Source organism: Onychomys torridus, chromosome 21, assembly GCF_903995425.1.
Source record: "Onychomys torridus chromosome 21, mOncTor1.1, whole genome shotgun sequence".
Classification (NCBI taxonomy): Eukaryota; Metazoa; Chordata; class Mammalia; order Rodentia; family Cricetidae; genus Onychomys; species Onychomys torridus.
This window is the reverse complement of record NC_050463.1, coordinates 17,223,805-17,242,636: the sequence shown is the minus strand read 5'-3', so window position 1 is coordinate 17,242,636 and position 18,832 is coordinate 17,223,805. Positions and strand designations below refer to the sequence as shown.

At 48.0% G+C, this 18,832-nt stretch overlaps 1 protein-coding gene across 1 annotated transcript in view; it reads left to right on the top strand.

Annotated features, from left to right (window-relative positions):
* Positions 1-8,872, top strand: part of Epas1 (endothelial PAS domain protein 1) — an 83,193-nt gene extending 74,321 nt beyond the window's left edge. Inside the window, exons 11-17 of the mRNA XM_036170506.1 lie at positions 680-867; positions 1,564-1,674; positions 3,259-3,767; positions 4,547-4,673; positions 4,867-4,984; positions 5,189-5,362; positions 6,751-8,872. Of these exons, the coding sequence (XP_036026399.1) occupies positions 680-867; positions 1,564-1,674; positions 3,259-3,767; positions 4,547-4,673; positions 4,867-4,984; positions 5,189-5,362; positions 6,751-6,902 (1,379 nt within the window). The 3' untranslated portion in view covers positions 6,903-8,872. The remainder of the gene's footprint in view (positions 1-679; positions 868-1,563; positions 1,675-3,258; positions 3,768-4,546; positions 4,674-4,866; positions 4,985-5,188; positions 5,363-6,750) is intronic.
* The last annotated feature ends 9,960 nt before the right edge of the window (positions 8,873-18,832 follow it).

Sequence of the window (18,832 nt, the reverse complement as noted above, 5' to 3'; positions counted from 1 at the left end):
GCCAAAAACACTAGTGAGGAGATCCAGGCCCAGGATGAAGCCCTCAAGGCTGTCTGCATTAGAACGTTCTCCTGTCTCACTGGAAGAGAAGCCAGTGTGGTCTAGGCAGGGTCCTCAGCTATTCTGACTTCTTGGAGTGTACATGGAAAGGCCTCTTCCAGGTCACACCATACCCCATGTGTGTGTCTCCCCACCCCCCACCCCCAACCCAACCATGATTGCTGGTCTCTGCAGTGACTCGTCTCCTGTGATAGGTGTATTTCAGAGGCCACAGGAAAATTGATGTCTCAGAGAATGGTAAAGGGCAATGAGCCCTTGCATGAGACACCTGGCAGCCTCTAGCTTCATGATGGTACTAGGACAAATGGCCCCGTTAGCCTCTGGTAACTTCATCTACATTCTGGAGTGTTCTGAGGGATCAACCGCTTCTAGTACGTTTAGTCGCCTCTGAAAGCCAAACGCTGTTGGAAACTGTTCTCATTATAAGGAGCCCCCATATTGAATCACAGCTCTGGTCAAAGGCTCTTTGGTCCTAGCTAGGCTCCAGGGTCCTGAGGGTATCACTCCCAGGTCCACTTTCAGGACCCTTTTCAGACCTTCGTAAAACTTCTGGTCTTCTCCCTCCCTGGGATGAGCCTAGACCTCATGAATCCTCACCAAATATGTCTTGTCTTTACAGGAAACCAGAACTTTGATGAGTCATCAGCCTACAACAAGGCCGTCCTGCCCCCAGGCCAGCCTTGGGCTGCAGAGCTGAGCCACAGTGCCCAGAGTGAGTCTGGGAGCCTGCCTGCCTTCACTGTGCCCCAGGCAGGCACCCAAGGGAACACCACACCCAGTGTCACCAGCAACAGTAGCTGCTCCACGGTGAGCCCCATCCTCTGGGGGAGCACACAGAGCGGGCTGGCCCTCATGCTCTGATGCCAGATGCCTGAAAAGACATTTGGAGATGCACTGTCCCCCTCAAGTTATTGCAGTGCCCCCTCAGAATGCTGGGAGGCTTACCTTCCAGGGACCATAGAGCTGACTGCTGCCTCTTAGTCCTTGTCCCCCAGCCCTGTCGAAGGAGCGGTGCCTGAAACTGCAGTGAGAACCGAGTTTGGTCTCTGTGCAAACAGAAGGCTTCAGTCACAGAGCCCTGTTGGCCACAGCCTCTATCCAAAGTGCACGGGCAAGACACCCTAGGACAGTGGTTCATGACCCCTTCACAGGGGCCACCTAAGACCACCAGAAAACACAAATACTTACATCACAATTCAGAACAGTAGCAAAATTACAGTTGTGAAGTAGCCACACAAATAATTTTATTATTTATCTATTAGGCCGCAGCATTAGGAAGGTTGAGAACAACTGCTCTAGGAGTTGATGCAAACATCTCCTTATGGGGAGACCAAGGTTCAGAGAGGTTCACGAAGGGATCTACTTCACACAGCTTGTCAGTAGTAGCCCCCTTCATAGATACTTGGTGGAATGCGTCGGGAAACACGCTTGTCTGTTTACATTGGACTTTTGGGGAGACAAGCACCATGTTCTTGACTCGGTCCTCTCCTTCTTGGTCTCCAGCCCAGCAGCCCTGAAGACTATTACTCATCTCTGGAGGATCACTTGAAGATTGAAGTGATCGAGAAACTCTTTGCCATGGACACAGAGGCGAAGGACCAGTGCAGCACCCAGGTAGGCCCCGTGTGGATGATAAAGGCTCCTGCGTCCCTTTGCAGAGATCCCAGGGATGCTGAGCCAAGCTTCGGGGACAGGGAGCTTGCGACCTCCCCTCCTCCTACCTTCCCATTGCTCAGTCCTGCGCTTCTGCTTTTAACCCTCAACTTCCTCTCCTCCTTACTTGGACAGAGGCCTTTACACACATGCCAAACCGAAACCACGCCACCAAAACCTCTAAGGAGGCATGTCCAAATTCTTCAATGGACGCATTTTAAAAAGTCATTTCACTTTAAAGGATTGACAGAAATGCTCCTGAGTTGTTGCACAAGGCCACATGCTCTTGCACAGACACTCGAAGTGGATGAGGTGGGTGGATGTGGTGGGGGCCAGGGGGCCAGGAGCAATCCTCATACCCCAGTCTGTCTCAGACCAAGTTCTCCATCCAAGCTTCTACCTTGCTCCGCAGTGTGTGCCGTCGCCCTGGCCTGCAAATTTTTTCATCGTTTCTGTGCATGTCTCTTTTCCTGGGTGCACTGTGGCCTCCCTTAGCCCAAGCAAGTAGTGTCGCTCCAGTACCGTTCTCTGGGTACCAGTTACAGAGGTCTGTCTGCAGGGAGGGGTCCGTCACTAACTGTAGCCCCAGCTTGTGTCTCTGTTTATGAGTGTTCTCGTGTGACAATGGGAACCCGATGATGCAGGTCTCTGAGAATGGCAGTCCCTTGACAGGGCCTGGGAAGGGGGTGAAGAGAAGCTGCCCTTCATCTCAAGAGTGTAGCAGGAATCTTAAAGGTTCTTATTAATAAAATCAAACCTGAGGCCAGTTATTGGGGTGAACACTGGAAGATCACAGACACAGAACAAGCCACAGCTATCTCTCCTTGCCAGTTCCTCAGGCTGGAAGCTTCTGAGTCCTCCTCCACATGAATCTCAGCTGAACTGTGCTGCTCCAAAGCCTGAATGCTAAACCAGCCAAATGCTTAACTGACTAAATGCTTAACCAACCCTGGTGCCTGGTCTTCACATCTTATATATCTTTCTGTGTCACTCCCTGGGATTAAAGGCTGTCACCGTGCCTAGCTGTTTCTAAAGTGGCCTTGAACTCAGAGATCCGGCTGGCTCTGCCTCCCAAGTGCTGGGATTAAAGGAGTGCACCACCACTACGGCCCAACTTCTCCTATGGCTTACTCTTCCCATTTTCTAGCCACCATTTGTGGCTCTGTATCTAGTGGCTGTCTGTTCTCTGACCCCAGATAAGTTTATTAGGGTGCACAATATTGCAGGGAACACAATATCACACAGGAGCTAACGTGCAGCAAGAATAGGATGAAGGGGCAGCCTATGTCATGGAGGCACGGAGCTTGCCTGACTGGAAGAGAATGGAGCAAGACAGCATTGCAGGTCAGGGGTGGAAGCTTAGAGCACAGAGTGAAGGGATAAGTGTATGGAAAGGTTAATATCCTGACGGAAAGTCTTGTACCCTCGATGGCAAATCCGAGAGTTTCCAGTACAAGCATTTGGATGGAGGAGTGACCCTTTGAAAAGGCCTGGGAAAGGCATGGGCCAGCCATGGCAATACAGCTTTGCTCTGTATCTCCTCAGACGGATTTCAATGAGCTGGACTTGGAGACTCTAGCACCCTACATCCCGATGGATGGGGAGGACTTCCAGCTAAGCCCCATCTGCCCGGAGGAGCCCCACGTGCCAGAGGGCCCCCAGCCCAACGCCCAGCACTGCTTCAGTACCATGACCAGCATCTTCCAGCCCCTAGCCCTGGGGACCACCCACAGCCCCCTCTTCCTGGGCAAGTACCCCCAGCAGGTGGAAAGCAGGAAGCCGGAGCTGGAGCACTGGCCCATGTCCTCCATCTTCTTTGACGCTGGGAACAAAGGGTCCCTGCCTCCATGCTGCGGCCAGGCCAGCACTCCTCTTTCTTCGATGGGAGGCAGATCCAACACTCAGTGGCCTCCAGACCCACCATTACACTTTGGGCCCACCAAGTGGCCTGCTGGTGATCAGAACAGCAGTGAATCCGTGGGGGCTCTGCCACTGGGGCCATCACGGGTGGAGCCGCCCAACACCTCGCCTCATGTCTCCATGTTCAAGATGAGGTCAGTGAGAGATGCCTGGCTGGAGTCTTCCTGGGCAGGGAGGAGGTCTAAGTACACTCCCACCAGTGGGTGCTCTGGAGCCCCACCTAGGCCTCCCGTCCCACCATATCCCCTCACTCTGCAGGCAGCTGGCTCTCTACCTACCTAGTTAGAGGACTGATATTTGAAGGCTAAAACCCCAGAATGCAGGAGGAAGGCCTTACTGAGTATCTCAAACTTGGTGTCTACCTTTTGATCACCCCAAGGGTACCTCACCCACCTTAGGGTTCATCTTTGGGCACAGATAGGTATTTGAGTGACAGTTTCTCCATTCTCTCCACAACCCCATGCTTTCCACCAGCCCAGGCCTCTGCAGGTGCCAAACATTCCCTATCTCACCCACCACACCAGGTGCTCGCTGGTCTAGGTCCCAGAAGCTGGGGATGTGTCGTCTATAGTGTGCACTTTGTAAAGCACCCCAGATGGTCCTCTGGGTGGGAGGCACTGAGCAGAAATCCTTGTAGAGACTGATGTCGGCTAGCAGGACAGTCACCTAGGAGGGCAGGACTGCCCGAGAGCAGCTGAGGTAGACAGGTGTGTGAAGGGAGGACCAGGTGCCTGAATGCTTTGGCATCTCACCAGGTAGAGGAACAGAAGGCAGCCACAGCTGTTCAGGCCCTTTATATATATATATATTCTGGGTCCATAAATCGCCTCCATCATAATATTGGACCCGTGAAGACACCAGGTGGGAGGCCATAGACTCCCTTACACCTGCTCTCTCTTCTTGGGCTTGGCAGGTCTGCCAAGGACTTTGGGGCTCGCGGCCCATACATGATGAGCCCAGCCATGATAGCCCTCTCCAACAAGCTGAAGCTAAAACGCCAGCTGGAATATGAGGAGCAAACTTTCCAAGACACGAGTGGGGTAAGCCGCCTCCTTACAGGGAATGCCATGGGCATCTCAGCCTTCTGGGTGGGAAGCGAGGCTAGGGCAGAGATGCAAACAGCTCATGCCAGTGCTGAGCACCTCCCTGTGTCTGCATCTGCTGGGCCGGTGTGGTGCCCCCACCTCACCCCTCCCCTAGCCCTTTTCCTCCAAGCATACCTCACATCTGCAGGGGGACCCTCCAGGCACCAGCAGCAGTTCACATTTGATGTGGAAACGGATGAAGAGCCTCATGGGTGGGACCTGTCCTTTGACGCCTGACAAGACCATCAGTGCAAGCATGGCCCCTGGTAAGCAGGACTAACCAGGGGTCTAGAGGGTTGAAGGCTCAGGGCCCATTCCCTGAGCCGTGTTAGAATGGGCCATGTCCATGCTATGCACAGGCTCCGGGTTCTACAGTCTCTACATGGACTCTGAGAAGAAAAAGCAGGTCGAGAGCTACCATCTGACCTATCCGACGGCACCACATTCACTCTCTGGCTTGCATCTTCCAGATGAATTCACCCAAAACTCCATGAGAGGCCTGGGCCAGCCACTGAGACACCTGCCACCCTCACAGCCACCATCTGCCGTGAGCCCAGGGGAGACTGCCAAGAGTGGGTTCCCGCCACAGTGCTATGCCTCCCAGTTCCAGGACTACAGTCCTCCAGGAGCCCAAAAGGTGTCAGGTGAGTGATTGGGAGCTTGTACCATACCCAGGGTCTGATGCACACAGGTGGCCGGACTGGACAGGACTGGACAGGAAGCTGGGAGGCAACCACTCACTCAGCTCTGCATTTGGATGACAGGCCACCGCCTTCAGAGCCTCTGCTCAGGCAACCAGTTACAGTCCATCCAGGCTCTATGAGGATGGATTAGCCAGGGCCTGTGTGGTTCCAAGCCCAGGAAGTGTTTGATAATGACTTCTTCAAAGAATCTCTTGAAGGCCCCCTCAATGAGAATCTGAACTAAGAGAGAGGGAGAGGAGAAAGGGCTCTCTGGATATGCATGGCCCTAGAGAGAGGGCAGAGCTACAGTTACTTCTGACCAACTCAGGCTAGGGAAGTTTCGGGAGAAGGAGGCGGCTAGTATGGTGAGGAGCCCGGGCCTGTGATGGACTTCTGAGGAAGACAGCGGCTGTGAAGTGGGGTATGCAAAGACAAGCTTGCTTCTATGGGAAGGAAGGTGGGAAGGCTTTGTATCTATGGTGCTTTAGAAGGAATCCTCCAATAAGCAGGTCACCTGCAGGCTCTTGGCGTATGTCTGTCTTTTCCTTAGCTCCTCATTGCCTGAAGTGTACACACAACATCTCTCTGAAAGCATGCACAAGGGACTCACTGATGACAGGGTAGCTCGGTGATCTGGAAAGTTCAGCTGTTGCCACTGAAACCCAGATGTGTTCCCACAGAGGCCCCTGCTTGGCACATACAGTTTGTGGCTTTGAGGCAGAGTGGGGGGAATGCCAGAACCTTGTCTACAGTCGTATAGTTGGGTTCTCAGTCTGTGGAACCCCAGAAGCCCTGGGCTTGATATCCCTGTCCCGCTGCTTACCAGCAGGTGGGCGGGCAAGCCCAAAAGTTGAAAGGAGAGAACCATGCGTCACTCACCCCCTGGTACACATCTGGTCAGCAGTAGTCAGCACATGACAGGTTCCCCTGGCGGTTGAAACCAAAGCAAAAATAATTTCAACTTTGATCATTTTCTGACCATGACTGAAAGAAGAGGGGAAATTATCAGGGGTGAGGCATCTGTTCATAGGAATGCAGGCAAGAAGGGGAAGCAGGCGGACCCCAAGAGGGAGAGGCCACCAGGATATTGCCCTGTACCAAAGCTATGAGACCCCTGTTGCTGCTAGCACCGACTTTGGATCTCAGCACCACTGAGACGTGTTCTCTTCTGGCTCCATCCTCTGAATGGGGAGTGGAGCCCAGGGAAGGTGGCCTTGGAACCTGACGTTCCCAGCTTGGCATGGAGATGCTGTTCTTTCCATGTGGACCCTTCTCCCCGATTGCCTCCAGTGGGGGAGGTACTGTGCCAGCACTTGGGTCAGGCTTTTAAAGGCCCCTCTTTCTTGCAGGCATGGCAAGTCGACTGCTGGCACCATCATTGGAGCCTTACCTGTTGCCGGAACTGACCAGATATGACTGTGAGGTGAATGTCCCTGTGCCAGGAAGTTCCACACTCCTGCAAGGGAGAGACCTTCTCAGAGCTCTGGACCAGGCCACCTGAGCCAGGGCCTTTGGCTGGGCATGTTCCTGCCCTGCCATCTTGTCTGCCAGCTCCACCTTCTGTCTGTGTTGCAATTAGGTATCTCTAACACCAGCACACTTCTTAAGAGATGTACTGACCTGGCTGATCTGCCCAGGTCACCAAGCAGTGGCCTTTACCTGACATGCTCACTTCATTATCCATGTTTTAAAAATACGTAGTCATTTTACCATTGATGAATGCTCTGAAATTTTATAAGATTTCCCCTCCCTTCCTTGAATGATTTCTAATTTATATTTCCCAATGGTTTCTCTCTCACGTCAGTATCCGCACTAACAAGCATGGTGGATGTTGGCTCTCCTTAGGGGAAGCCTGGGCTTCGTTCAACTGAAATGGTTTGGTTGTTGTTGTTGCCAAAGAGAAAAGGATTTTGCTTTCCAAGCTCCACTGTGGATTCTCTGTTTCTCTCTCTGTCTCTCTCTCACACACACACCTAATCACCATATTGTAAAACTTAGTGTGATTTTTAAAAAGCCAACTCTTTGCTCTGATTTTGATATGACTTATGGGGCAAAAAATAAGCAATGTGAAAGGTAAACTCCAGGGTTACCTGTGAAGCCACACAGTGGCTTTCCTGAACTGTTTGGTGGCATCCCCCATCACACCCCAGGTTCAGGGGATTTTTTAATTATTATTACTCAAAAACAAAACAGAGTTTTTTTTTTTTAAAGGAAAATTTATATCTGGGTTTAGTGTTTATCATATATATGGGTACTTTATAATATCTAAAAATGTAGTGATTTTGTGAGCAGGATTCCATTTCTTTTGAGATCTTTTTAGGGCTGTTGATTTTATTTTTCTCAGTGTTCTGGACACTGTAGAACTGTATAGTACTCCCACAGGCCTGAACCAACACGGCTACAGATCCCCCCTCTCCCTCTCCCGCTCTCTCTCTCTCTCAGGACTTTTTGCTTTTGTGATATGCCATAGGTGTGGTAAACAATCCCAGGAGTGGAGTCATTAAGGCAGAGCATGGCAAGCTATCCTCTCTCCTCATGTTCTCTGTGTATTCTGTACGTATGCGTTGTTATGGCACGTGTCCGGGATGGGAAGGAAGTGCTCTTCCCTTTTTCAGGTCCTGTTCCTAGCCCTTCAAGCACACTGAGCTATGTGACTCTACCTATCTCCCTCATGCGGCACACTTGGGTATGTCCACAGCTACCAGGAGATGGTTTGAATGGGGATTCACAAATAATATAGTGACCCAGTCCTTGGAGCTAAACTAGGAGACAGGAGATGGTGCCAGGTCTGACCAGCCCTGCACCCTGCCACACCCGCAGTTTGCAGGGCAGATGGCCCTGCAAAACCTAGGTGTAGCGCCCCCTGCTGGCAAGAGCAGGCAGAGGTCTCAGTCACATGAAGTGACATGGATAGGTAGGAAGCACTGAAAATAGTATTCCCAGAGCACTTTGTAACTCACTGGGGGAGAGGAAGGCCACCTTTGGGGTGTATGATCCCAATCAACATAAGATGTTGTTCACTTGGGTACAATAAAACTTTCAATACACACAAAGCCCATCAGGCCAGAATGCAGTAAGCCTAAAGAGACTTACTGCTCAAACCAAAAATTAACTTTTCAAGTCAATCTACCCAAAATGACCTAGGCATGGTGTTGTCCAAGTCGCACAATGGTGCACGGTGTGGCCTCACGCACAGTGACGGAACTGGAAGGGTTATTGACATGTAACTGCTGGTATTCGATTTCCTGTGTTGTTGCCTCAGCGTTAAGGGCATTTTCCCTTTGCAGTTTAACTAAAAACACTCTGAGAAATATTCCGAGCTTCATATTAACCTTCCCTGTCAATGTAACAACTTCATGAACATTATTGCATTGTCAAATTCCTACTGATGACATTATAACTGTATGGGAGCTTAACTTTATAAGGAAATGTATTTTGACACTGATATCTTATTAAAGTATTCTGATCCAATTCCTGCTGGTGCCTCTCATTTCCTGTGCATTTATCATGGGCTGTGCCAATGGAAAATAACGCCCTTACTCACTGCCACACAGAAAATGAACACTGGAACCAAACTGGACCAGATGATTGACAGCAGCCGACCAGAAGTCTGATGACAGAAAGGAAACATTTGCACCAGGCTAGTGCCAAGGTCCAGAAGTCATACGCTGCCCTTCTGTATGTCTGCAGTTACTGTGTGTATCTGCAGAGACCTATGGGCCCTTTTCTCTGTAGGCTAGCAAAGAAGGGAAGAAGTCATGGTCTCTACCTTCAGAGATCCACAGGAGGCACTGAGGAGCATGCTGGTCCTTGTGTCTTCACACTGGACGTCCAGCAGAGGTTCCAAGAAGGGCATCTTGGGCCAAGGTCTTCCTAGGTAGATTGTAGGATAGAAGAGAAAAAGACAACTTCAGCCAGAGACAGAACACAGCAGAAGGCCAGCACTAGGCGTGGACCTGATGGGCTCCCTATTCCAAATGTGACTTCTGTCAAAGTCACCCTCCTGGTGATCCAACAGGCATTTTTCTGGGGTGATGGGGGAGGGGCAGGAGAAGGCCAGCAGCATACCGATTTTTATAGACAGCCCGATGACCAGCCGTCCCAGCATCCCTTGTCCACCTGATGTTTTGGGTTCGTTATTACCTTGGTGGCTTCCAAAGGCCTAAGGGGTGCTGTGCATACACATCTTGCAGATGAGACCAGGACTCAGTGACTTTCACATATCCCAGCTCATTACTAGGAGACATATAGCTCAAGTCTAGGGCTGCTCTCCTCTTGTGCCCCAAAGCTGGCTATGAGATATAGCTTATGCTAGAGCCCATTTACGTTTTCAAATAGAAAAGTCCTGTCTGAGCTAGAGAGCTGGCTCAGTGATTAAGAGCACTTGCTCTTGCAGGAAGTCCTGGGTTGGATTCCCAACGTCCACATGGTGGCTCACAACTATCTGTAATCCCAGTCCCAGAGGATCTGATGCCCACTTCCGACCTCCACAAGCACCAGATATGCACATGGCACACATATGTACATGCACACAAAATATACATACCACATTAAATAATAAAAAAATCTAAAAAGAAATTTTAAAAAATAAATGTTAGCCCAGTCAGTCTTAGTTTTACTCTAGAGCTTCTGGGGATTTTTGGTTTTTGTTTTTGTTTTGTTTTGGTTTGGTTTGGTTTGGTTTTGGTGGGGTGTTTTTGTTTTTTTTGCTTCTGGTCCCTTTTCATCCTGACTTGGTGTCATCTGGACCCTGCCAGGCTCTTCCTCCTCTTCATCCACCATCTCAGGCTTCCTGCAAACATCACCTGTTCTTTTCCTAAGCACTTCTGAGAATGACATACTTCACCTTGAGGACCAGATCAACTCAGAGAATGAGCAAATTCAGGACTCAAGCTTGGAGGAGCACTCCCCTGGTCCCCAGTGACTTCGGAGAGCCTGAGGGGCCTATAATGCTGTTCTGGGGCAAGGTATTTGGCCTTAACCATACACCCAAAGCTGTGGTTGACCCTCCAGGCCCTGGTGGGGTGGGGACAGTGTCCAACACCTCTGACTTCCAACTCCAGCAAGCAAGCAAAAGATGTCATTGTTTCTGGTGAGTCAGTAGGAATTTAGTCTTCTTTGAGGTGCGTTAAGTACAAGACACAGACCCCCCTCAGCCACCACTGCTTCATATTTTGTTTCAAAGTATCTAAACAAGACCTGCTTGACTGTTCCCGATTTCATATTGTGGGTTAGGAGCAGGTATATGCCGGCATGTGATGCTCACAGCCCCAGGACCAGGCCCCTATCCAGAAGTGACAGCCGTGAGCTGCACTTAGCTATGTTCTCCTGCATTTAGCTATGTTCTTTCTCAGTGGTTCATGCTATCTTGGCATCCTCTAGCTGGTAGCCTCCAGATTAGAACTCTCCGTAGAAGGGGAAGTTAGACCTAAGGTTGGAGCACCAAGAGATTCTACTTGTCCTGTAGAGTTTGGCCAGCCCCACCCGCTTCCATGCAGGACAGATTGGTCAAGTGCTGACCTGTGGTTTGGCTAAAGATGTGATGTAGACTCATTTCCTTTATGATGTTTAAGTTTCAACCATCTCCTGCCTTTTTCTCGTTGCCTGCCCATCCTGTGCCTTTGAGAAAAAGAATGTATACTCTGTAGAAGTGTGGTCAGCTTAACCTGTTCTTTCTTCCCGGGGCCGGGGTAGTACAGGGTCATGAGATGGGTCTGTGTTAACACAGGTTGGCTGTGGATGCTGACAGGAGCCCAGAGAGGCTTGATCCCAACCTCATTCTCTAAGTTATCAACTTTTATATTTTATTATTAATATGTTCTATATTAAGGTTAAGACTGAATCCCAGGAAAGCAAAGCCTGTAAGTGACTTTCTTACAGGCATACAGAGATTGAGAGGCAGAGCTGAGCCCAGGCTAGCATCATAGGGGCAGGGACCAATTTCTTAGCCTGTAGGCAGGACCTCCCACACATTGCCTATTCCCCAGTATGGTCTCCTAAGTCTCCAGCCTCTTCCTGTTCATCTACAAAGGGTACTTTCCAGTTCTATAATGATCAAAATGTCAACTCTGCTTCTGCAAAATGCTCCTTCAAACCCAGTGACCCCTAAGGAAACTGCTTGGCCTCTCTGTAACCTCAGTGAAGTTTCAATCAATTCCTTCTCTTACAGACGGAACCCCCTTTGGCCTCACAGGCCGGGCTGGTGATATACACTTTGGGGGACACAATAGGTAGTGGGTGCTTTAGTCCATGAGAGAAGATCAACAATGGTTCTAAGAGTAGACAAAGGAATGCAGAGGTCTTCTGGACAAGGCCCGGGGCACTGAAATGAGTGGGCCCAAGAAGGAATAGTTAGGAGCCACCAGAGAACAGGAAACAGCCCATGAGTACACTAAAAGCCAAGACAATGGTGCTTCACCAGAGGGGAACACTAACCAGGCGGGCCCCACACTAGGATGAGAGGCAAGATAAGGAGAGCAAATGGCCTCTGGAACTTGCTACCATGCAGGTCATTGTTGACCTTCACAGGAACAGTCTGCGTGGGGAGCTGAGGACAGAGCAGCTGTGGGAGCAAGCTGCAGTGGGGATGCAAAGTTGGCAGTACTATACAGCTCTCCCAAGCAGTTCCCTGGGAGACTTCTTGGGAAGGGAAGCAGGGCAAAGAGTGGGGCTGGAAGGACAGGTGCATCACAGGAATGAGCAGGCTTTCATTTTTAATATTAAATAAACTTATAGTTTTACCATTACACAGAAGTCCTAGGAGTGTTACCAATCTCTTACCCTCCGCTCCCTGTTTGTTAACATTACTATTATATATATACATTATGTCAGTACATTATTTAAAGTTTGCACTTTATGGACATGAGAGATGACTAAGAAGTTAAGAGCACTGGCTGCTCTCCCACAGGACCTAGGTTCAATTCCCAGCACCTACATGGTGGCTCATAACTAACTCCTGTCCCATATGATCCCATACCCTCTTCTGGCCCCGGGGATGGGGCATGCATGTGGTGCACATACATTCATGCAGGCAAGATACCAATACTCATAAAATAAGCAAATAAAATTTTAATGGGACTGGAGAGATGGTTCAGTGGTTAAGAGCACTGGCTGCTCTTCCAGAGGACCCAGGTTCAATTACCAGCACCCACATGGCAGCTCACAACTGTCTGTAACTCCAGTTCTAGGACTTCTGACAGCCTCACACAGACATACATGCAGGCAAAACACCAATAAATATAAAATGAAAAAAAATTATATACTTGGAAAAAACCCTACCGAATCAAGCTCCAATGCATCATCTGGAGATATATTTAGGTGTAGGAGCCCCTGAAGCTATGCATGCTTATCTCCTTTCATATCATATGTGTGTACTGACATGCTCTGAATGTCTGGTGCTAAATGATTGGGGATCCAGTTCAATCCTCAGGCCCCACATGGTGGGAGGAGAGAAGGGAGTTCTGTAAATTGTCCTCTGACCCCCACAGGTGTACCACAGCATGATAATCCCCTGCTTTCCCATCACACACAAAATAAATAATTTTTTTTCAAGTGAATGTTCCAATAAGAATGTATTCCAATGGACTCTGAAATCCAAGTTGTGTAACGGGCAAAGAAAAACAATTAAGAGGTGATGGCCAGTGAGAACCAAAACCAGTGGTGGGATTACTAAATTGTAGAATTCTTGGGTCAATTAACAGTCAGAGGGAACCGAGCAGAGGAAAGACGATTTCACACGTATTAACCACAGGATACTTATTCTAAAGAAGTGGAAATGCTAAGTTCATACAGATTCTGCACATGGATGTCTAAGCAGCATTTTTCATAATCCCCAAGAAGTAAAACAAGCCAGCACTAACAGGAGTACATTCAGATCAAAGCAGCTATGGCGCAGCCATACAATGGAACAGATGCTCTGAGCACTAAGGGGAGCTGTACAGCAGAATGCATGCTCTGAGCACTAAGGGGAGCTGTACAGCAGAATGCATGCTCTGAGCACTAAGGGGAGCATGCTGGACTCAAGTAACAGCATGGGGATCCCAAAGGGGTTAAGCACAGGGAAAGAAGATGGTCAGAACAGTGCATTCGCCCACATTCCATGTCAGCCGCACTCTGAATGGCTAAATAAATAAATAAAAATAAAATTGAAATGGAGACCAGGTCTTTGTCAGAGCACAGGGGTGAGGAACAGTTTGAATTTAAAGGGACACTATGAGAAAGTTCTTTGATACGTTGGAATTATTCTATGTACACTCTGAGGATTGTGAGGATTTATGGAGAGAGAGAGAGAGAGAGAGAGAGAGAGAGAGAGAGAGAGAGAGGGATTTTATAATGTGTGAACTTAAAAAACCGAGATCAAGATTCGAGGTTTCAGAAGTGGCTGAAATAAATGGAGAAGATCTGAGGAAGGCTTGCCCAGGTGCAGGGACAGTAGAGAGGAGCCAGGGAGGATGGAGGCCAGGGCTAGCTGCTGAAGAGAAACCACTAGTGAGAGCTCCAGAGACTGCAGTGCAATGACCTGGAGAGGGGGGTGGGGGAGTAAGCAGTTGTGTAGGACCATGGGGACAAGGACCAAGTGGTGGCCGGTGGCCTGGAAGGCTTGGTCTGTACTGACTTCTGAGATAAAGATCCTTGAGGAACATTGTGAATCATTGTGGCGGTCTCTCAGAGGCTCAAGGCCAGGACAGACCTCCCTGAAGCCTGAAAGGTCAACCTTCAGATCCTGGGTATCTGTGGACATTTCCAAGCCTCCTTCATATCCTATAGCATGTAGGAGCCATCATACACGCGCACTCTGAACACGTGGGCTTGTGTTTACCTTGTTTTCTAGAAGCAAGTATAAGAGTTGCCAAGGTAGCTCATCCCCTCTCTGTCTGATTGGGGCTTTAACTCCTATGAGAGGCCCAGCACATGGACAAAGAGAAAAAATAGGACACACTTGCAGTTGGGAGACCCATTTGGCTCCAAAGGACACTTCCTCAACCCTCATTAGCCTGGGTGGGGCAAGGGCAGCTGAGCATGAACGTTGACAATGGTTCAGGAGCCTCATGAACGCCGAGGCAGCGCTCCAGCATTCAACTCTGGAGGGTGAGGATGACTCAGATTGGGGTGGGTTGGCAGGAGCAGGTTGGGGAATGCCAGAATCTGCGTGTTCCTTCCTGCTGTTCAAATCCTAGAGCAATGGCTGCACCGGCCAGGGTGGCGTCCAGCTGAGGAGGACTCTGATGGAATACTCCGAGCCACTCTGGGATGAGCCCAGGGGGTAGGGCTAGTGATGGGCACTTTCTAGCTAAGTGTGGGGGTGGGGTGGGGCTTACAAAAGCTGGCAAGAGAGCAGGACTCATTTATTTAATAAGACAACAATAACGTGACCCTGCTCTCCATTAATGAAAACTCAGGACTGAGCCAAAAGGAACTGGCAATCCTACAGTATTATGGGTAGCTAGGTAGCCACCCCTACGTATCCTATCCCTCTCTGGGCACCATACTTTAACAGAGCTATAGAAAAACAAGAATTGATTCAAAGGAAGATGACCCAAATGGCATCGACTATGTCACCAAAATTAATTAAAATAGATGAGGAAGTTTTCTCCAGAGAAATTAAGATTCAAGGAGGCTACCTGGAGAGACTTAGGAAATGGGGTCCTTCCAGGAACTCCACAGGATGACACCGGCCTCCAGATGAGGGTCAGGGCTCCGTCTGTGCACATGCATCCAGAACCTCGTTGGTGTTCGTGTCTTCTCAGTATGTCAGAGAAGGTACAACAAAGACGGAAGAACACAATGCCCTACAGAGATGTGAGATGGGGAAGGCTAAGAACTGTCCTTTCAATCTCTCCTGGGTCTTTGTGCAGGCTTTGCTGGCCATCAGAGAGGGCTGCCTCTGGAGATCCAGAAGGAAGTGAGGGGAATAAATGGCCCTGCACCGGAAGCGAAACCTGAAGCAGAAGAAACTCTGAAAATGGTGTTCACTAGAGATTTTTTTTTTCTCTTTTTAGATTTGTTTGTTTGTTTTTCAAGACAGGGTTTCTCTGTGTTGTTTTGGTGCCTGTCCTGGAAGTCACTCTGTAGATCAGGCTGGCTTCGAACTCACAGAGATCCGCCTGCATCTGTCTCCTGAGTGCTGGGATCAAAGGCGTGCCTCATCACTGCCTGCCTCACTAGAGATTTTTAAAGTGTTTTTCTTCGTTACTATGGATTTGGACTGTGTGTTCTCTAAGAAGTGCTTTTTTAAAACACGTGGAGATACTATGGAATTACATTTCAATTCAGTGACTAAAATAAGAAGTCATATTAAGTCAGAATGACCCTGAGAGCCCTGAGGTGCACCACCTCACACCTGGTGGGTCCCTCCTCTGAGGTCAGCAAGACTAGTTCCCTAGGACATGCAATATTTAACTTATATCAAGAGATAACACGTAAAGAAAGCGCACCATCGGCAGACGTCCAGGTGACACAGCCTATGCCTCCTGAAGACCGACAGGTGACAGAGTCCATGAGAGAAGTCTGATTAGTCACATCACTCCCTTCTTATCGTCCTTGGGGTGTGTGTCCTTTCTACATTCAGGGGTGGGTCTGGCTCCTGAGGAACCAGTTAATAGCATGAACCTCCATGACAAAATGCCTCAGTGGATTTTCCATGAAAAAAAAAGGGGGAAATTCTTCAGATTAACCTCACCACTGTTTCTCAAAATGCCAGTCTCTCCCAAAACAAGTATGTGAAAATGGTCTCTACCAAGGACAGCCAGAGGACATTAAATACAGTGTTGAAAATGGTCTCTACCAAGGACAGCCAGAGGACATTAAATACAGTGTTGCTTCTTAGGATGCAACACCAGAAACAAAGATATTTGGAGAAACTGAGGAAACCTGAATGATTTTGTCCGAAATAATGTGTCATTGCATTCCAAATAATTGGTTCATTTTTTTTTTTTAATGTACCCTAGTAATGGAAAGTGTTGAGGGTAAGAGCTGGGGGTGGGTCTAATAATTCATCATTATCTTTGCAAAGAACTAGTTGAAAAGTAAAATTTGTTTTTAAGATAATCCCTGGTAAATATATATACAAAAATATAAGAAGGAATGCAAAGCTTAAGTCTGCAAATGAGCAAATCCAAGTGAATATTAACTGTTAACAATATTAATTCAAAAATAATTACATCAAAGAGGGGATGTAAGTGAGCACATCTAAGTGGAAGTAAATTGTGGGGAATGATAGTTCAGTGGTTAAGAGGACTGGATGTTCTTGCAGAGGACCAGGGTTCGAGTCCCAGCACCCACTTGGTGGCTGATAACCATATGTAATTCTTGGTCCTGGGAATCTGGTGCCTTCTTTTGATTTCTGCAGACACTGGGCACATAGGTGGTGCATATACATACATGTGGTATACACATAAATACCAAATAAAGAAATCTAAAAAAGCAATAACTCTGTAGTTTAAAGTAAAAGTAAGGTTGATATATGGTAAATAATAGCACAAAGGTGGAGAGAAGTGGAATTAAGTGGGGTACAGCCTTTGAATGATCTAGAAAGTAGTAAATATAACCATTGTGTCAGGCCTTCAAAAGTGATGGGTGTAGATTGCAATCAAATTGGTTGCAATCACAGAAGAATTCTAAAGTAATATATGATAAGATAACATTTAAATAATAAATTTAAAAGCATATGATTTTTTTTCAGAAGAATAGGAAGAGAAAAACTACCTGAGATAATGGGATAAATAGAAGCTAACTGATAAGATGATAGATTCAACTTAATGTATTAGTAGTTACATAAAACATAAGCAAGCCAACTATCACCATTGAGTGGCACACATCACACCAAGTTAAGAAAATAAGAAGAGTTTACACCAGAAGCACCCTAGTACCTGGGACCCACACACCAATGCCTGGGGCCCATACACCAGTGCCCGGGACCCACACACCAGTGCCTGGGACCCACATACCAGTGCCTGGGGCCCACACACCAGTGCTGGAGACCCAATACCAGTGCCCAGGACCCACACACCAGTGCTGGAGACCCACACCAGTGCCCGGGACCTACACACCAGTGCTGGAGACTCACACCCGTGCCTGGGACCCACACACCAATGCCTGGGGCCCATACACCAGTACCCAGGACCCACACACCAGTGCCCAGGGACCCACACACCAGTGCCCGGGACCCACACACCAGTGCCTGGGACCCACACCAGTGCCTAGCAGGAAGACAGTAAAGTAGAAACACCAAAGGCTATGTACATGAGCCAATCGTTCCCAGTAATGAAAGAGTCCATGCAATAGTGAGGTGCAATCTTGCCATATTGGCCTGTTGATTTTCTTAATAGTGACGTGCAATCATGCTACACCTGCCTGTTGATTTTTCTTCTGTTTGCAGTGATGTGGGTTCAAACTCAAGGTCTTGCACATACTACACATGCTTTTTCTTAATAAAACTATATTTATATGTGCCTGATAAACCTACTAAGAAAAATAGAAAACCTATGATCCCAATAGATTATATATCATGTTTCTCCATGACTAGTCGAGAAAGCAGGAAAGAAATGAGGGTCAAGAAAGTGAAGACATCCATACAAGTGGGGGGTGCTCTTCTCAAAACCAGTATCTTGTTAGACACTTCTCCTGAATATATAAAGGATACTTACACAGCATCAACTAGAAAGAAAATAACCCAGTTGAAAAAACAGTCAAGAGACTTGAATAGACATTTTTTTTCTGAAGAGAATAGACACAGAATCAACTAACTTCGTCACTAGTCACTGTCATTGTCAGGAAATACACATTAAAACCACAATGGGGTACCAGCCACATACCACAAAGATGAGTGGACAACACTGTGGGTGGGCTATGAAATGGTACCGGCCGCTGGAAACCTCTAGAAACTCTTCTAACCAGAGCCACCATACAATCCTACAGCTCTGCTCCGAGGCACAAATCTAAGAGAATTAAAACACATTTTCACACAGAAACTTTGAACTCAAATGTGTGTAGCTGTGTTATTCATAAGTGTCCAAAGTCAAAATGGCTGAAATAGCCACCAGCTGATGAATAAATAAATGCACAGGGTATATTATCAACTATAGAAAAGCAATGAGGTGCTGAAGCATGGCGGAACCAGGAAGAACCTCAAAATACACCGAGTGGGAGATGCTGAGCAGAGGACCAAGTGCTGCATGACTGCGTTCAAATGAAATGCTCAGAATAAGTAACTGCAGAGACAAAAAGTAAATCCGTGGCCCCCAAGGGCTAAAGGAAAGGTACATGGTGATGGTTTCCCCTTGGAATTTTGGAAATGTTGCGGAATTAAGCATGGTTTCATAATTATGTCAATACACTAAAAACCACTGAACTGTACATTTTAAAGGATAATTATTGTGGCATGTGGATTTTTATCCCTATGAAAATAAAACAATATAACAAGTTGAAGTATAA